This window comes from Quercus suber, unplaced genomic scaffold, assembly GCF_002906115.3.
Source record: "Quercus suber isolate HL8 unplaced genomic scaffold, Cork oak 2.0 scaffold_587, whole genome shotgun sequence".
In the NCBI taxonomy this organism is placed as follows: domain Eukaryota; kingdom Viridiplantae; phylum Streptophyta; class Magnoliopsida; order Fagales; family Fagaceae; genus Quercus; species Quercus suber.
This window is the reverse complement of record NW_027070032.1, coordinates 130,493-150,658: the sequence shown is the minus strand read 5'-3', so window position 1 is coordinate 150,658 and position 20,166 is coordinate 130,493. Positions and strand designations below refer to the sequence as shown.

General features: G+C 34.3%; 2 protein-coding genes across 3 annotated transcripts; one reads left to right on the top strand and one right to left on the bottom strand.

Moving 5' to 3' along the window:
- The first annotated feature begins 218 nt into the window (after positions 1-218).
- Positions 219-3,698, top strand: LOC112034406 (protein MAIN-LIKE 2). 2 transcript variants are annotated; one of them, XM_024067235.2, is made up of 6 exons: positions 219-354; positions 1,444-1,550; positions 1,651-2,289; positions 2,460-2,627; positions 2,715-3,104; positions 3,220-3,698. In XM_024067235.2, exons 2-6 carry the CDS (start codon positions 1,461-1,463, stop codon positions 3,430-3,432), a joined length of 1,500 nt encoding a protein of 499 aa, XP_023923003.2. In that variant the 5' UTR covers positions 219-354; positions 1,444-1,460; the 3' UTR covers positions 3,433-3,698. The 2 variants fall into 2 exon arrangements, with proteins under 2 accessions (XP_023923003.2, XP_023923002.2); XM_024067234.2 differs by lacking the exon at positions 219-354 and having other exon boundaries at positions 445-1,550.
- Positions 3,699-6,220: 2,522 nt separating this feature from the next.
- Positions 6,221-16,043, bottom strand: LOC112034397 (serine/threonine-protein phosphatase 7). Its single transcript, XM_065764847.1, has 11 exons — positions 15,848-16,043; positions 14,979-15,057; positions 14,484-14,638; positions 14,350-14,400; positions 13,407-14,276; positions 12,775-13,176; positions 9,415-9,555; positions 8,095-8,253; positions 6,680-6,877; positions 6,540-6,611; positions 6,221-6,469 (listed from the first exon to the last, which is right to left on the bottom strand). The coding sequence occupies exons 3-11, from the start codon at positions 14,634-14,636 to the stop codon at positions 6,428-6,430; spliced, it is 2,088 nt and encodes a 695-aa protein (XP_065620919.1). The 5' UTR covers positions 14,637-14,638; positions 14,979-15,057; positions 15,848-16,043; the 3' UTR covers positions 6,221-6,427.
- Positions 16,044-20,166: the final 4,123 nt, after the last annotated feature.

Below are 20,166 nucleotides of genomic sequence, written 5' to 3'. Positions count from 1 at the left end.
TATCAAAGTGAGTTTAAAAGTTAAAACTCAGTACTGTACTTTGGACTTTGAATTGGGCCGAGCTGAGAAAGGTCCAAAAGGACCAAAACCATCCAGTATTATTCTTATCCGAGCCTTTCTTCTTCTTCTTTCTTCCTTTTTTTTTTTTTTTTTTTTTTTTTTTTTTGGCCTTTTTCAAATCATCTTATCAGTTAACACTTTCGTAATTTAAAGATTTTTTTTTTTTTTTTTAAATCCAGAGTTCCCCAATTCAAAACAAAGTACGACACTTCCGTGGCCGTCGTCGACAAGTTTCCCACTTTGCACATCGTCGTTTCGCCAAATATACCATTTTTTTTTTAAATTATTTTTCAGGTCAGTGAATGTGAATTACTCTTTAGTCATGTCGTTCTTCTTCTTCCTCTTTTTCTCCTCTATGTCGTCAAGGTTTTATTTTTGTGTGTTTGCTTTTCTCGTTACTGAATTTGAAAGCTTGAACCTTTACCACTAATTGGCCTAGTTTTTTAAATTAAATATTATATTTGATCTGGGTTTTAATCTTATCATCTGGGTTTTAATTAATTTGTGGGTTTGGGGCTGCAATTGCTTGCTAAAGCTCTGTTTGCCTCTATGGGAAAATACCCAGAAAAGTTTTCGATGAAAAACATGGTTTAATCAAGCTGTTTAAGGAAGAATATAGTAATTGATGATGTAGAGAAGCATTTTTGTTTGTAAGAAGTAAGAAATAAAAGAAAGGAAAGTGCTTTTAGGATTTGCTCAATAAAAACCCAGTCTTGAATTCTTTACTATTTTCCTTATTATCTGGGAAATTAATCTTTATATTTTTGGACACAGAAGACAGAATTCAAAAGGGAGAGCTAAAATTTAGAGAAATTGGGTGTTTGCTACAAATTAAAATGGAAGTTAGGCTTTTTGTTTAATTATTGATCTTTGCATATGGAACTACGGCTTTATGTACAGTGAAGAAAGTTGTATTAAATTAAAATGACTTTACTCTTGTGGTGTTCATTCATTTTTTTAGTTGTAAATGTTCTTACTTTTTGCTTTGGTTAGGGAAAGTGAATAATTTCAGGTAAATTAAATGGAAGTTAGGCTCTTCTTTGCTTTTGTATATATTGGAAGGAGCCTCAACTTTACACTCCAATTCAAACTCTGTGTCTTTTGAAGTAAGGGTAGTGTACAATGAAGAAAGCATTGATTTTAATGGCCTTAACCATTTGTTTGTCTTTTTTGTAATCTCTATCTGTTCAACTATGTATTAAGGGTCGTGCAAATGTGAGTCCTGTCAATTCAAGGTCTAAACTGGCCAAAATATTTGTTGTGTCTGAAAATCAACTTGAAAATAGTTTAATGCTACCGCAAGTTATTTTTTTTAGCTGGAATTACTGCTCTTGAGCTACTACCATATGGAGCTAACTTTAGCATTCCCTTTTTTGCTTGTAGTTTGTTACAAAGCTCAAATGGAGACCACTGGAGATCCTGGTCCAATTGATAATGTTGTACTTTATGATCAAGATAGCCATGTCTCTTCAGCAGTTTGGGATGGGCAGGTTTGACAATATCTATCATATCTCTCCTTTTTTTTCAACTTGTTTTTTCCCAATATTTTAAAGGACTGCAATTGCTTATAATTTCATTGCAAATTTAAAGGAGAGAGGAGTGCTTAGATGTCATGAACACACTTCACTGCTTGACCAATGGAAGCTCACAGCTGAACAAATCGAGTTGGTTGGGAAGGCTGGATTTCATCACTTACGAATGATTCCCGCAATTAATTTTGACAGTGCCCTCATAGCAGCGCTAGTTGAGAGGTGGAGGAGAGAAACAAATACCTTTCACTTGCCTGTTGGAGAAATAACAATAACCCTTGAAGATGTAGCACTCTTGCTTGGACTAGCAATTGATGGAGAGCCTGTTATAGGTGTAACAAGCAGCACACCCAGCTTGTTGTGTGAAAAATTACTAGGAAGAGTACCAGAGGACCTAACTGGTGGAATGGTGAAGCTTACCTGGTTGAAAGAGTTCTTTTCTCAATGTCCCAAAGATGCAACAGTGGAAGAGATTGAGTGCCGAACACGTGCCTACCTTCTATACCTGGTAGGCAGCACAATATTTTCCACAACAACTGGTAACAAAGTCCCTGTCATGTACCTTTCATTGTTTGAGGATTTTGACAAAGCGGGAAAGTTTGCATGGGGTGCAGCAGCATTGGCATTCTTATATAGAGCACTTGGCAATGCTTCACTAAAGTCACAAAGCACCATTAGCGGCTCTTTGACTTTACTCCAGGTTTCAGATAAATAACTGTTTTCTTTGCTTCTCTTTTTGTTTCAGATAAATAACTGCCGGGGGGGCAGGGTTGTGATGTAAATTATTGATTGGTGAGGCAATTGGAATTTGGCTATGTTGATGACTTTCAGTCATAATGCTGACTTCAATTCTTTGTTATATATCTGTAGTGTTGGAGTTATTATCGCCTGAATGTTGGCCGACCAAAGTTCAATCAGGAGCCAAACCAAGGTTGCTTCCCATTGGTGCTCTGGTGGAAAGGAAAACAAAGTGGTTCCAGAATGAAATGTAATATAGTCTCCTATCGGAAAGCCTTGGATTCTCTTAAACCTTCTGATGTGAGTTTATATGCATGCTAGTCAGTGTCAATTCTTATATGTATTATCTAGAAGATATTATCCAATTGGTGTGCTTTTCACGTACAGGTAGAGTGGCTTCCTTACAAAGATATCGACCATACAGTAATACCAGAAGATATTAAAAATACTTTGACCTTGCGGGCATCAAGGACTATGCTCATTTGCTTTGAAAAGGCAGAAAGACACCTCCCAGATCGTTGCCTTAGGCAATTTGGCATGCTTCAAGGAATTCCAAATGATGTTCATCGATGGGAGAGAAAGAGCCGTGCATATGATCATGGTGTTGACATCTTGGGTAAAATGCAATATGAGCTTGATGAGTGGGCAATGCGTAGATTTTATGTCGTGGAAGGTGATGATGATGTGGACGAAAAGGAGTACATGCAGTGGTACGAGAAAATTACTCGTAAATTTGTAGGGAGGCTTACATCTGTTGAGTCTGAATTTAAGGGAAAAGTAAGGCTATGCATAACTAGCTATTTGATGTTTACTAATCTCAACAATAGATATTATTTAATTTGTTGTTCTTCTTTTCTTTTTTCTTGATATTTGGTTTTTAATAATTTTACAGGTTGAAGCTTTGAATGAAATCGCAGACATGCTAAGTAAGTTTTCAGAAGATGGGATGGATTTCCAGGATAGGAAGTTACTTGATGAGGTCAAGGATATTGTGCACAAATATTTGATGGATGAAGTTGGAGATTCACCAAAAAAAATTGGAATGAAGAGTACTAAGAAACGTAAGCGGAAGGATGATTTGATTTGCGAGGATGGCCAATGTTAAGAGTTGTAGATGCATTAATCATGTGGACACATCCCTGTTTATTGAGATAAAAATACCCTAAAAAAATTCTATTTGGCAAAGGGGGTAAGATGTGCTTTTCTTTTCGTTGGTCATTAGTAAAGCACTTCTATGAAGTAGGTTATTATTACTTAATTTTAGGGGATTTGTAGTGCATAGCCTATAGTCGCCTTGTATGATTATGAAATGTGTAAAAAAATTCTTCATTTAAGATGTCAAGTAGTTCTTCACTGAATTACAATTTTCAATGCTGGGATGGATTTGGTGTTGGCTAGACTCTCTCACTCTCTCTCTCTCTCTCTTGAATTTATGAAGTTCTTGGTCTATTACAGTTCTTATTAAGGGGAATAACTAATTTTCAATTTAAGGAATATCTATTATTTTGGAATAATTATTCCCTCTAAATATGGGAAGTTTATGCATTTGAAAAGAGATATACTTTTATGATTTTTTATTTTTAAAACTGTAATGTGCATATGAAAATATTTTGAAATATTTAATTTTAATAGTTATTACACTTAGTGAGTAATAGTTATTAGAGTCCTTATACGAAGGAATAACTATTCGTTAATTTAAGAACTATCTATTATTGATGAATAATTATTTCTTGTACTAAAGATACAACCCCACCCCCACCCCCCACCCCCCTTGGGATTTGAAATGGCGTGTTAGTCTAATAATAAAAAACAATCATTAAGAGTAGATATCATAGGTGAAATTTTTTTTTTTTTAAATCACTATTTTTGTTTTGAGTTCAAATTTGGTAAGGGTGGGGTATAATACCCCATGTATTAAAACTTTTAATAAAAGATTGTCACATTAGTTTTTTTACTTAAAACTTAATATATTTTACCACACCTAATATTCACATTAGTCTTTTACTTAAAATTTAAAATATTATGTTTATTGAAATGGTCATAGGTTGAAACTCTTTTTCCAAAAAAAAATAATCACTATTTTTGTTTTGAGTTCAAATTTGATAAGGATGGGGTATAATATTCATGTTTTACAACATCCAATAAAATATTGACACATTAGTTTTTTACTTAATATATCCTACCCCACCTAATAAGATCACATCAACCTTTTACTTAAAATTTGAAATATGATATTTATTAAGATAATATCATGTCTGATTAGATGTATTTATGTTTTAGTGATATGACCATGTGCAATGTTCTTATTGGAGGATGTAAACCAAAGTGTTTAATCTCTTTAATCTCTTTTCATTTATCCAATATGCAAAATAGAATGACCTATGTACAGAAGCATGGTTCCCATTTAAACAATATCTATATCAATATGTTTTAGGACACTCCATCTACCACCAAATTCTGGGGTGTAATACAACTTGAATTATTAAATTTTCGCTAACACAAAGACAAACAGCATTTGATAATCACAATATTCGTTTTCCCCCATAAACATACACCACCCAACACATATCCATACACATATCATTCGGTTGCAATTTTTGTCACAAAAATTAGTTCTCAACATAATTGTTTTAACTAATCTATTTTGTCTTCCAAATTTTAAATTTTTACTTTAAGCATATTTCCACATATATTCCAGCATTATCCATCATAAAGTAACATAGGCCTGATAATCAAAGTATTTAAAACATTATGTTAGACAATTAATTTGTTATCATAAAATACCTTTTATAAGCTCATAAAATTGAAAACTCATAAAATGAGATTGGAAATCTTATTCAATTACAAGCTTGCGCTCTCCAACAAGCTTGCATTCACATTCCCTAATAGGGTTGTGCAGAATAGGGTTGTGCAAAATATCTGCTATTTTGAGAATCTTATTCAATTAGAGGCTTGCACTCTTCACCTTCCATCAGTTGTGTACTCTCCTAGACAACCACGAAGGTAATTATTTTTTTGTCTTGTATTGCTTAATGTTTATATCTATATTTTTTATTGAGTATCAAATGAGCTGTGGGCTGGATAGTTATTTTAATTGCCATAGAAAATGAAGCTTTTAGATAGTCCATGACACTTGTCTTTAATTTAAATTTTATTTTTTGGTTTTATTGAAGCAAAGCAAGCCAGTTGATCCAAGGGATTGGGGATGAAAGATACAGCAGATTAATCATAATCCATTTAATCACCTTTCTCTTTCTTTTTATTTTTTCTTCCTTGTCTACTCGAGTATTTTGAAATGAGTGCAACTTTTAGCTTTAGTAAGACCTTTTAGCTTCCATCAATATCCTCAAAATAATTTCCTAGATAACAAATGTTGTCATTATGTCCATCATTTACCCCTAATATAGTGTTGAGTAATTTTTGAGATAAATCTTCTATGTGATTAGTGAGTAAGCCCAAACTCAGCTGGCTCCCTTACCACCTGTGAACCATGTAGCTCATTCAGTTATGGAATGACAATCTGCTATCTTTCCATTAAGCCTGACTTCTGACCATGAACTAAATAAATAAATGAATAAAAAAGGTGTTGCGAAGACCATCTACACAAAGTAAAAATGCATATAGAAGCGTTACAGTTTTAAATGAGAGATTTTCTTAGACTTAATCCATAGAGCAAAGGCTTGCTAACTTCGCACTTTTTTTTTATAAACTGTATTGTATGGCCACCTCTGTATTCATCTTGTTGATATAGTGAAATCATTGCAATTTCATGAACATAGGCACATCGCCAAATCACTTAACTCTTGTGTTTGATTGTTTTCTTTGTGCATTTTTCTCTCTATTTTTCATCTCTCACAGATTTAGACAAAGGTTAGATTCCTAAGAAAGTGTACTGAATAAAGATCACAAATGCTAAATCAACTCTTTTGAAAATTTGATACAAAATGCTCGAGTGTTTATCTACATAAACATAGAATCAATGAATCACATTACTTGGTATTATATACATTTCATTTGGATACATCTCCAGAAAATCATTTTTCTGGTGATGCTTGACATATCAAGCCATTGTAGCAGAGCTGCCTTGGCTCTAAGCTGACCTAATTGTCTCGCTTCCTCTTTTGGCCCTTACTCTCAATTTCCTACTCAAAGAATATCACGTTAGTTTCTCACGTAAGAGGAATAGAGAAGATTAATGTGAAAATGGCTCACCCTTGTTTGAAGCATATGCTTTAGGCCAGCAACAAGCTTGAACAAGTACTCATAAGCAGATTTGTGAGGCTCCTGCACACTTTAGGTTTAGACCTCTGACGAAGATGATAAGAATGGGTAATCCAAAAAGATGTTATTACCTCTAAGTTGGGAGGTAGTGGTAGTCCTTCCACCTCAGGAGCCTGTGGAACTTGAACAAGTTGGGTGCCACCCAAATCATTCGGCAAAAGAACACTCCAAGAAGGAGGATTAGAAATGCCTAGTGCCTCAAAGTCAACCCCAGAAGCCATCACAACTGGAGAAGATTTTTGCAACGAAGAGATGGCGACCATTGAGGACTGTGCATGCTAATTAACAAAGAAAGTCCATTTCTAAGAATAATATTATGGTAAATGGAGAATAGCTGCTAGGAGCATTAAAATCAAGTGTGAGGGTCATGGGCATTTAACATAAATCCTTCATATATATATATATATATATTTTTTGAATAAGTAACATAAACCCTTCATATAGCAACTGAAATCCCAATTGAGCACGTGAGCAGGGAAAATGTAACAAAACATAATACTGCATACTCTAATGATTAGACATTCTAGATTATACCAAAAAGTAATAAGTGCAAACATATAATACTATAATGTAATGCTACAAGAATTGATCTACCTTAAATTACATGCATTTCACAGCTTTCAAATTTTCTTTTGGAATTTCTTAGACGTATTAAACTTCCAACTTTCTAGAAAAGATGGTTAATCTTTTCCGACTTGAAGATAATGTCACATTGATTCCATCTTCCATATAAGCAAGATATAAAGCAAAACAAATCCTACTTTGAAACCATTTTAAAGAAAAAGTTACCAAACCTGAGATTGATTTTTTTCCCCCAAAAAAAAAATATATATATATATATATATCATTTCAAAATTGGACAGAGGAATCATCTATTTGTAAGATTGATTGTTTTTCTTTTCTTTTGTTTTGATAAGTAAGAAAAATTGTATTAAGAAAAGACTACTTCATTAAAGAGATGAAGTAGCCAGAAAAAAGAAAGTACCTATTTGTAAAGATTGATTAAAAGAAGAAATCCAACTTCATGCCTTGTTGACAAACCTACTTAAGAATTTTTTTCCCAAAAGTAAAAATAAAGTGGAGTTGGGTCTTTAAGAATCAGACCCTAATTGCACCATAAAGAACAACATTATACCTTATTTGTTCAAGCTGCATTTCTCTTTACTAAACAAGGGCAGCAGGAAAAGTTAATTTAAAACAACCATTGTGAACAACACAAAGAATCTAAGACCCAATACATTAGTCAGAGCATCATATATTTCACTTGAAACCAGAATTAAAAAAAAAAAAAAAAAAAAAAAATTAAGGGCTACTTTTCCTCCAGAAAATATTAACTTACTGATGATGTGAGGTCTCGATGAAGCAAGTTGCATCAAGTTAATTGGATATGTTCATGCAGGCATGAGTTACATCAAACTGAAACCCTTCAAAAAGCTTTAATGTCATTTCCCCAACCTGCAGCTAGATGCAGGTGTTCTAAGCATACAAGTGCAAACTTATCCATCGGCAAGGGGCCAAAATCAAAGGTTGGAATCCATACCTTTGGTTTTTCTACAGCTTTGAATGAGTGGAAGGAAGGACTTTCAAAATTAGGAGACTGAAGTACAGCATATGCTCCTTCATTGGTAAATATCTTTCTACCGAACTGCATAATTTGCAAACTGTTATCTGAGATAGAATACAACTTCTGTACCCAAAAAAGAATACTTCCGTAGCAGTTGACATTAACTTCCTTTCTTTGAACATCAAGAGCTACCACGTTTTACTAATAATGCATACTGTAGAAAGTCCAATAGATTTAATTTTCTTTTCAAATGTAAAATCCAAATAAAATACTCAGAAATTTCTGCCCATAAAAGAAAGAGAAGTAGAAAAACTACTATCCAGAAAATACACCAACTAGCAAGCTAGCAACAAATTGCACATTCCATTATATGGAAGTCATTTATAGAAACCCTCATTTGGGATGCAAAGACACCAAAAGAGCAGACCACAAGTGTATTGGATTCCTCATTTTCTATTAATCTTAGTCACGGCCTCTCAATCTTGACGCACACAACCTTACTAATTGGTGGCACATTACTAAGTTTTGCAAAACAATCTCTAGTGTAAGTCAAATCTTAGTTTAGTAAGGGGTACAAAGGCCTGCTTGTTGACGATATTTGCCATGTTGCAACATGTCTACACATTCATAATGTATAGAATAAACATCTATAATCCACTCTCCAGGTGTTGGATGCTACCAACTTAATAAAAAAATGAAGATAGTTCATGTTAAAGCAACCAAAAGATAGAATTAGGACATAGAATAAATCTGAACCCTGCAACCTGTTAGCCAAAGCACACAAATTTCAATCCTATAATTAAAAGACATGTTTTATTTGAGAAGAAAATTTATTATTTTATAACACATAATGTAATCAAAGTCAGAAATTCTAGTCGTGGTTATATGTTGCTATTTGTACAGAAGAATTATGCTTACTTTCTCATATGAGAAATAAGGTGAAATGCTCATATTGGTCAATTCCAAAGTCATGTCCCATCAACGATATTCACATATAAAGTTTATAGTTGTCATTATTTTTTTCCAAGTAGAAAGTTGATAGTTGTCATATAAACAGAATAGGAGCATTCCATTATTTAAATGTAAGTCCACACACACACAGACTGCCCTTCAGATGTAGAAAAACGAAATACAAATCTGTAGCTAGTTGCAAAGATTATCACACAGGACTAAGAAATGTCACTTACAAAATTAAACATACCAAAAAAATTAAGGGTCAAGTCTTAGAGATAAATCTTCAACCTGAGGGTAATCCGGAGCACTAAACAGCGTATACAGCTTCCCTAATTCTCCTTCATGATCCAAGCTGTACCCACATAGCATATCGCCAAAAAGATGCTGACCAGTCCTCACATCAGGACCTTCATGCGATCTTATGATCAACTACAGTAGAAACAAAGAGGCAGTGTTCACAAGCATTAAAAAAAAAAAAAATTAAAAGGGGATCTGGAAAGTGAGTCTTTATGCATAAATAATTCACAAAATGGAGCTAACAAAAGATAATTGAGCCAAGAGCTAAAATTATTGCCTCAGTTAATTTTTTCTCAATATTTGCTTAGAACCTAATTGGTGTACATGATTGTATGTATGTTAATAATCTTGAAAGTTTGAGCGAATACCAAGTAATAAGCTTTTACTAGCCTCTAGGGGTGGCAAAATTGGACACGACCCGCGAACTCGACATAACACGACACGAAATTAGTAGGTTATGGATTGAGGTTTAATAGGATCGTGTCATATTTTGGTTGACATGACTAACCCGTTTAATCAACGGGTTGTATTGTCCATCACATGAAACCTGTTTGACCTGTTTAACTTGTTTAATTAAATAACATTTTACTAATATACCATTCAAACCCTAAGTATATAAACTTATTAGTTGTTGTTGTTTATTTTCTTTGACATATTATGATTGATTATTTATGATATTGAGATATACTTTAATTTTGAATGATTATTTGTGATGCAGTTACTCGTTAGTTCTGAATTTTATATTAAAAATATTTATTTGTTTGGTTTTTCATAATTCATATCAATTTGGTTAATACTAAAATCAGTTTTTTTTTTTTTTTTTTTTTTTTATAAAATCTGATAAACAGGTCGACAAGACTAACCCGTTTAATAAATGGGTTGTGTTAGGGTTGAGGAATCCTGACCCGTTTAATAAATATGTTGGGTTAGGGTTGACCTATATAGTTAAGTACTCATGAGTCGACACGAAACGAACCTAACACGTAAACACGAATTGCCACCCCTACTAGCCTCACTCTTCAAAATACAAGTGGGAACAAGGCATTGGATCCAGATGGCATGACCAAGGCTTTTTCATGGAAAAAGTTGGATGGTGGGAGAAGATGTGATAAGGTTCATCAAGTACCTGGTGTCAGAATGGGCCATTATGGTTCCACTTATAGTATAAGTTTCATATAGACACTTTTACTACCTGTTAAGAAGTGCTGAATCATCGGAATCTTACCAATTTATATATCTATAAGTAATTTGAGAAATGGTCAGGTTGCAAAGGGGCTGAAATATTTGAAGAGAATCTTCTTGGATCCAGTAGGAGCAGTAATGGTATGCTCTGCAAGAAATCTTTATGTGGGTTAGCTAGTGGAGGTGGAACGCTTCTTCTCTGCTAAAGGAGATTTTAGGTAGAAGCAGCACATCAAAGATGACATCCTTTGATTTCAACCTCCATCATATCATATTCAACTTTAGTATGTTTTAGGGTTCTTGTAGAGTCAATTGCAATCTTGTGAAGGATTGAAGTGAGGAGCTCAAATCCTTCCTAATTTAAGAAATGGATCCTCTTTGCTGTGCAACATAATTTTAGAAACTTTTAAGGCTATTAATTAAATATTTAATTTTAAAGCTTACTATAATTATCAATACACACACACACACACACATATATATATATATTAAGGCTGCGTTTGTTTTGGGTGAAAATGATTTCAGGAAATCATTTTCCGTAAAATAGGGCGTTTGGTTAGTTTTGAAAATAGTATTTTCCGGAAATCAATTTCCTTTGACCGTGTAAAATATGGCTTTGACCCGGAAATCGTTTTACGTTTTTATTTTACCTTCAAACGATTTCCGGAAAATGCAAGAGAGGGAGAGAACGGGAGAAAGAACAGAGAACGCAGAGAAAGAACAGAGAACGCAGAGAGAACGAGAGCTCCAGCTTGCCGGCGAACTCCGAGCTCCAGATCGCAGCACCGCGCCGATCAAGCAACGATCGACTCCAAATATCAATTTGGTTAATACTAAAATCAGTTTTTTTTTTTTTTTTTTTTTTTCATTTCGATAAAATCTGATAAACAGGTCGACAAGACTAACCCGTTTAATAAATGAGTTGTGTTAGGGTTGAGGAATCCTGACCCGTTTAATAAATATGTCGGGTTAGGGTTGACCTATATAGTTAAGTACTCATGAGTCGACACGACACGAACCTAACACGTGATCACGAATTGCCACCCCTACTAGCCTCACTCTTCAAAATACAAGTGGGAACAAGGCATTGGATCCAGACGGCATGACCAAGGCTTTTTCATGGAAAAAGCTGGATGGTGGGAGAAGATGTGATAAGGTTCATCAAGTACCTGGTGTCAGAATGGGCCATTATGGTTCCACTTATAGTATAAGTTTCATATAGACACTTTTACTACCTGTGAAGAAGTGCTGAATCATCGGAATCTTACCAATTTATATATCTATAAGTAATTTGAGAAATGGTCAGGTTGCAAAGGGGCTGAAATATTTGAAGAGAATCTTCTTGGATCCAGTAGGAGCAGTAATGGTATGCTCTGCAAGAAATCTTTATGTGGATCAGTTAGTGGAGGTGGAACGCTTCTTCTCTGCTAAAGGAGATTTTAGGTAGAAGCAGCACATCAAAGATGACATCCTTTGATTTCAACCTCCATCATGTCATATTCAACTTTAGTATGTTTTAGGGTTCTTGTAGAGTCAATTGCATATCTTGTGAAGGATTGAAGTGAGGAGCTCAAATCCTTCCTAATTTAAGAAATGGATCCTCTTTGCTGTGCAACATAGTTTTAGAAACTTTTAAGGCTATTAATTAAATATTTAATTTTAAAGCTTACTATAATTATCAATACACACACACACACACACACACATATATATATTAAAGCTTCCTATGGACTAATTGCATTGGTAGAGGTCAGAAAAGGCAGATTATTTAACCTTTCAGGCTCTAGTATGTTAGGGATTAATCCTTTTTTTTCTTATACAATTCACAAAACCATTTAATAATCCAATGAGTCACATCAAATGTCCACAAAACCAAACAAAAGAACATTTGAATCGTTTCATTCCATAATGACTTTATTTTTTATTCCAGCATAGCGTTGAAAACGCAGTCCAAAAAAAAGGGGAAAAAAATTAGCTCCAGCCTTAGCCAAAGTTAACAAAAAAGAATTTTAAAAATGAGACCATTTAAGAGACCATATGTGATATTAATTCCATAAATGACTGACATCTAATATGATTTCTATTGTGACAAAATAAGTTAGAGGTAGCTTCAATTGTGACAAGAAAACTTCAACTTAATTTTTCAACAGCTACAAAGAAAATTATTACCTTTAACTTGGACATTTTCAAGAAAGCTTCAGTGCAATCAGGACCCCACCATAAACCCCGTCCTTGAGCTCGATTTTTACATATACCCTGCCTCTGTGATGGATCTGACCATAGCACATCAGTTAATATCATATTTGGGCCTTCATATGGAGCATCTATTAGAGATCTTTTAACTGCAGATAACTCTTCTAAAGAACCAAGCTCTAGCCTCTGTGTCTTTTTTCTTCTAGATCTTCGTGAATATGCAATGCGTGTACTACGGAAAAGCCCTCCATGAGTGGTATAAACAGATCCAGCAATAACTGAGGCCAAAGGAAGCTCTTTAAAGCAATCCAGGAATTTATTATAGACATATTCACAGGTGGGGGGTGTGGTGTGAGGGGGTGGGGAACCATCTGCTCTCTTTCTTCAATGAAGAAAACACTATATTATTTATGATAATCACTAAGATGAGAAAATAAGCATAATCAAAATAATGAATACAAAGTAATCATACAACTCGTACAACAGACAATAGAAAGATATAATTGTGTTACTTAGCCGCCAAAACAAGTACATGATACATAATTGCTTACATATGCTTTTTTTGCCTCCATTCTTTTGCTTTTTCTAAAAAACAAAAATGAGCATTAAGCAAATGGACAACTACTATAAATATCATTCATATCACATACCTTCCAAGCCAATAGGAGCAAAAATACCTCCAAACCCCATGCTCCTCTATCTACATAGTTACCATTGAAAACATAGAACTGATTCTCAGAGGGAAAACCAGCATTTTCAAGAAGATGGAGCAAATCATGGAACTGGCCATGAATGTCACCCACTACAACAACTCTTGAGTCCACTCCATGGCAATCAATTTTCACACAGTTTGGTTCTTTGGAAAGGATACTTGAAGCATTATCAACTAGTTTATCCACCACAGAAATTGGCATTACCGATTGAAACTCGGAGGGGGGATGATTCTGTGAAAACTGCTTAATTGTGGATATCAATGTCCAGATCCAATCTAAGGTAATGCAGTCATCTGGAGGCCATATAAGAGATTGCAGAAGCGGTGGTTGTGACAAAATCTCCTGCAACTGATTTTTACCATTTTCGTTTATAAAATGAGCTTCCACCTCTGGTGGCTCATCTTCAGGCATCTTCCTTTGTACCTCTCCAATCTGCATATCCTTTTTGCCAGTGAGTTTTGCCCTAGTCACAGGCCTTTTCTGCACCACATTATGACCGTCTTCATTTCTTAGCTCAGTTTCCTCCGCCAGCGATTCTTCAACCACCATAATTTCTGCACCTCCAACCAGGACATCCACACTGCTTGGCTGCATTTCCTCCCCTGCCAAGCTTTCTTTAATCCAAGTATCACTCTCAACACTTGCAACTTTAGCATGTTTAGCTGCAATCTCTTTCACCCTTAATAATGATTGAATCCGTTGGTCATCTAAGCCTTTATATGACATCTTACTTAATTTATACACAATATCCCTGCATGAACTGGCCTGCATTGCCATCAATCATCACATAATGAAAACATAATGTAAAACAACTTATCATGATATAAGTAGTACTTACCATCTTCTCAATACTAGAGTGCAAAGCCCTAGTCACATCACTCTTAGTTACCTATAAAGTAACAATGCAACAAATGAGAGTGATCAACATGATAATCAAAATAATTTGCACATACTCCCCTCTCTCTCTCTTACCTTTCTATCCTTATTTTCAACAACCCCACGTGCTATTTCTCGCATCATCACTAGTGAATGCACCCGTTGGTCATCCAAGTTTACAAAAGACATGGCATTTATGCACTCCACAATCTTCATGCATGCATTCTTAATTCTCTCTTCTCGGTCCATGACTACAGCCAACAATGCAGCACATATTAGGACAAATCTATCCCAAGCTACAACCAAACATTCACATTCAATTGCAAGTACTCACATAGCTTGGTGATTTCAAACTTCAAAGCATTGTGCAATGCAAGTTTAATAGCCCATATTAATAGAAAAATACCTTCTAGAAAGGAAATAAAACACTCAATAGTTACACTGAATAATTTAAACTGGCCTTTGAGACATTCATGACTAAGCAATGATCTTGTTAGCTATATCTATAATTAGCAAACTCTTTACTCAGGGCACAAATCCCCTGTCAGCTAAACCTTCATTTCTCCCAAAAATCATGGCCATATAACTTACTTCTGTTCGACAAAAACACCGAAAGTTCTCATGCAAGTCTTGTACTGCAACACTTCTTAAGACCCCTCCATCAACAAATCTGCCATTAGATATACGCAAATTGCATTCGAGTCACTAAAGTTTTACATGTATAAGCAGGTATTAAACTGTTAGAAAAATGAACAAATCTCTAAATGAACATTTTCCTAGCAACTTAAAGCTTTTAGGATAAGTGATAATTTATCACAGTGATATTATCATGAGTCTTGAGTTTAACCCTTTAAAAATTTCACATGTTGGGTCCCACTTATTAAGAGAGTATGAACCCACACATGAGGGATAGAGTTAGAAAAAATGGTTCAATAGTTCAATAAACCATTTCCTTTCAAGTTAGCTAATTGTCAAATAACACACATGAAAATTTTTGTTCTTTAATTTTTTTGAAAAATCAAAAGCATTACACAGAAGCTAATCAAAGTAAATTGTAAACTGTGTCATGCTTTTTAGCTCAATCCAATTTTAAGCAATGCAGCTTCATAAACCCACAATAATTTTCTTTTCCTTTTTGAAGAGTAACAAATTCTATTTAAAATGCACAAAAATTCACAACAATAAGGAACATTTATAAAATATTCAAAGATTCAATTTTTATGAAACTTTCATAACGTTTTCTTTGCAGCCAAACACAGCTTGCAACAAATTCTCGCGTGCTTTGTTTTCAATCCCAGATCTTTACTCTTTTCCCTTTATTAATAATAGGCAAAAATTTGAAAAAAAAAAATTTTGGGGAAAATCCTGGATCGTCTAATCACAATCTTGCACAATCGTAGCCGTCCAATTAGTTAGGAATTTTTCAATGAATAAATATGAAGAAGAAAGTGAAAGTGTACCTGGGTTTTTTGGTTCTTCAATTGGCTCCAGAAATTGAAATTTGAAACCCTAGGCTAGGGTTTCAAAAATTGGAAGGCCCTCAACGCCATAGAAACAGTAATACGACAGAGTGCTTTCGAGGGTAGTAATTAGGGGTCGATAACTACTAAAGATGCAGCGACTTGTAGCTTTGGAAACGGCGCCATTTTGAGTTTGAGAAGCAAAAAAAAAAAAAAAAAAAAAAAAAAAACAATAGCCAGTCTATTATGTGTGCTCACTTTCATATATTTTTGGATAATTATATAGTAGGTTGTTTTTACTGACAACTTATTTGAGATAATAATAAAGTTATTATTATGATTGATGGGTAAAAAAAAAAGTGTGATAATTGTGGATTAATCATTGTTTATTATCTAAACAAGTATTAAAATTGCCTATGAAATTATTATGTGTTATTTTTTTCTTCAAGGATTTCTTACCTATAAATTTTTTTTAATTATAATCTCATGTTTATGTGTAACCTTGCTTATGGATTGAATCTCTTTCTTTCTTTCTTTCTTTCTTTTTTTTTTTTTTAAGGAGATTAATTGTCAATGAACCATTGGTTTTCAGCTAATATAGGAGGGGGGAAAAAAGTTAAAAGATCATTTTGTGAACTAGTGAAAAGCTTACAAAGATAATGACACTCCAACGACAGAATCTTGCATACGGTAAAATAGTGATGTCTTGGATTCTATCCCTAGCTCTAACTTATTTATGCAGTAACAAAAAAACAAAAACAACAAAACAAAGTCAAAAATTCATTTTATGAACTAGTGAAAAAACTTAGAAAGATAATGAGTAATGACACAAATTATAGAACAAGGCTAATTGTCGACTTTTGAAACTGATTTTGATAGGAAAATATTTAAGGTTATATTTTTAGGTGTTAGTATACTGCTTCCAAACGTACTTAATGATGTATTTTGAGTCTTAATTTTTAGTGTCCAAAAGTGTTGAACATCTATGTGGAAGACACAAGAAAACTGCTCAATAACTACTGAATTTGTTGCCTCAATACTAGGTTTGACTACAAATCAATTGATCAAGCTTAATTAAATCTCGACACCAGCCAATAGATCAAGATTTGTAAATTCTCTTTTTTTCTTATATATATATATATATATATATGCAAGATAGAATTTCTACTCTAGTCTAATCTAAGTGTATATGTATGTGAAGCTCCTTTTTAAATATTTGAACCCCGACCCTTGCCTCCCACACCTCACAAGCATTTATACTTGTGGAGTGACTACCGCATCAAGGGTGCGCGGTGGTAAGATTTGTAAATTCTGAATTAGCTTGAAACACTTTTAGTTAAAATGACTGTAATTAAGAGCTTGTTTGGATGAAGAGAGTTTTGAGTGAAATCACTCAGTTTTTTGTTTTCATCATCCAAATCGTGTGGGTCCCACCTGTTTTCAAAACACAGCTCTTGTTTGGATTAGTTTTTAGTCACAGTTTTCATCACTCCAAAACTCAATAAAATGAATGTGAGTGACCAAAACTGAAAACGGGTTTCACCTATTTTCAGTTTTCAAAAACTGAGTTCAATGGCAAGTCAGTAAATTAGATGAAGTTGTGGGCCCCTTCGTTAGTGCATTGTCACGTCCAGTACAGGCTTTGAGTTATTACCGTTGGTAGCTCTGTTTCATTTCAGTTCTCCCCAAATTTTTTCCTAAAAATTTTCCCCCTTCTCACTTCCCTCTCTCAGCCTTCACACATTTTCACTTCCCTCTTCTCACTTCCCTCTCTCAGCCTTCACACATTTTCACTGCAATTTATGATTCCAAACAAGGCCATTTTATGATCAAGAATGGTTTGCATCGATTTCGAAGTAAGAGGTGGGTTCGTAACTTTTTTTTATCAAGTTTCCTGTACATATTGCACAACCAAGTGAAAATGAGCATATTATTAGGGACTTATTTAGATCTCTATTTGGTAGTTGCTTATTATTGGGTGACCTACCATGCATCTTTGTAGCCAGCTATTATAGAACAAGGAATCTAGTCAATGGAAAGAATTCTTCAATCTTAGTACACAAAAAATTAGCTTAGTTTTGTCATCACTGCCATTTATGTAATTTTATTTTTCCCAAATTGATCAAACGATACAATATCTACTAAAGTGATTTGGGCACAAAAATTTCTTTTCTTTTCCTACGTTTTCTCAACAACTAAACAAAACCTAGATTCGAAAACAAATGGAAGCCCTAGAATCTTCCACATTTAGAAGGATTTCACACAAAATGGTATAGTTAATAGGAACCCAAAACTGCATTAAAAAAACAAAACAAAAATAAGACACCCATTTAGAAAAACAACACAAAAAATGAAGAAAATAATACATACCCAGGTCAACATTCAACTCAAAAACCAATAAAATGGAGAAGATCTGAGAAAAGAAATGAGGCACTCATAAACAAAAAAAGTGAAGCAACTAAGAGAGAAAACGGAGTAAGGGGCAGGGGCCAAATGGGGGAAATGAGGGAACAGAGCATAAGAGTGGCAACAGAGCATAAGATAAGAAAAAGTCACAAACTTGAAGGAAGAGAAGGAGGCGAGGTGAAGGAGCTTCTGAAATGGTGACGATACACACTGACGAGGCGAGGGAGCTTCAATGCATTTTTATGGGTTCGGGTTCGGGTTTTGGGAGAGGCACTCTGTTGAAGGGGTGAAGGGGAAATGAGAAGTGAATGAAATGGGGAATGGGCGCTGGTAGACTAACAGAAGGTACTGAATTGTACTGACTTGGTGATCAGGTGTGGGTCCCACAAAAAGGTTGAAATATTTGAGTTATGTAAAGTGAAAATTGAGATATTTTGAGTGATGAATGATGAGTGACGAGTAATGAGAAATAAGTGACAAAAACTGAGTGACCATTTTTTTAAACCAAACAAGCTCTAAGTTTTTGTAACCTAGTTGAAGCCTATTTAAAGGCTTATTAAGCCCCACTTTAAATAATGTTGTTGAGATAGAAACTGAAAGGTTTTTAAAGAAAAATCCTAACCTCCACATATTGAACTTGTGAGTTTAGAAAAGAAAGGAAGGGGATCTTGCTGCGAATTTTGTGCACTAATGGTTATGTACCAAAGAAAGTCTTCAACTCCAACCATTGAATATCTTATTGGTATTTTACATGAAACTATTGCAAAGTTACACTATTGCAATCAATTTGTTGTTGTTGTAAGGTTGCTATGTTGATAAGATAATTGTGCAACCGTTGTCAGTCACATCAATAGGAGATCCGTGCAAATTGAAAAAGTCTTCTATTAATCAAAGTCCAATGAGTCAGAATCGAGTTAGGATTAGTATGTTTTATTTTAGGTAGATATTTGGGATTGAATAAAATTCCTTGCCCTTGTAACCTTGATTTTTTATTAATAAAATTTTCGAGAGTTGTAATTGTAACCTACATAATCACTAGTTGAAGTTTTTACTACAAAAGTTTTCCCCATTGTGACTAGCTCGCTATATCAATTTATTTTTCGCTGCACTATACTCTAGATTGGCGATGTGATTGTGCCTATAATTGGAATTTGCATGTAATTGAATCAATTGATCTACTTAACTAATTAGTTAATTGAATTGGGGTCAATTTATAACCCAACTATAATCTTTAAGGAGATGCCCATCCCAACACCTTCATCCCTTGCTTATTTTATTAGCTACAATAAGTTTCACTCATTTAGCTAAAAGTGCGATAGAAATTGTTCTCTTTGTTATAGATATGAGATATGGTTTATGTCACCAATGGATTTACGATTTGCACACTATCATCTCTCCTTGTTACAAGTTCAATTGCACCTCTGTTTTAAATTAGCAAAAGGTGTGGCTTTTGTTTAATCCTCTGTGAACTTGTAGATTATTTTGTTATTTAACTCTTAATTATGTTCTTTTCCACTTTACCCATAAAATCTTTTTTTTTTGTTTTTAATTTTTCTTTCTCTCTTCTTTCACCTCTCCTAGTCTTGTTTACTCTTCACCAACATTGTCCTTGCTTCAAATTTTAAACAGACTACTTCCTATCAACCACCCCAAATGCCTTAATAACCAAATTGATTAGGTTTTAGGCCAAAACCCTTGTCCACTCTAGTCCCCCCACTAGCCAAATCACCAAACCTCCACGAAAAGTGTAATCATAGTTCACATCAACCAATCCTCAAACCCAATTTCTCAATTGAGCTGACATCTTTTTTCCAATTGAAACTCGCAAACACATCAAAAATTCCTCAAAACCTTGCATCCTAAAACATCCACTTCATACTCTCAGCCAAAACTTAATTCAACCCAGCAAAGCT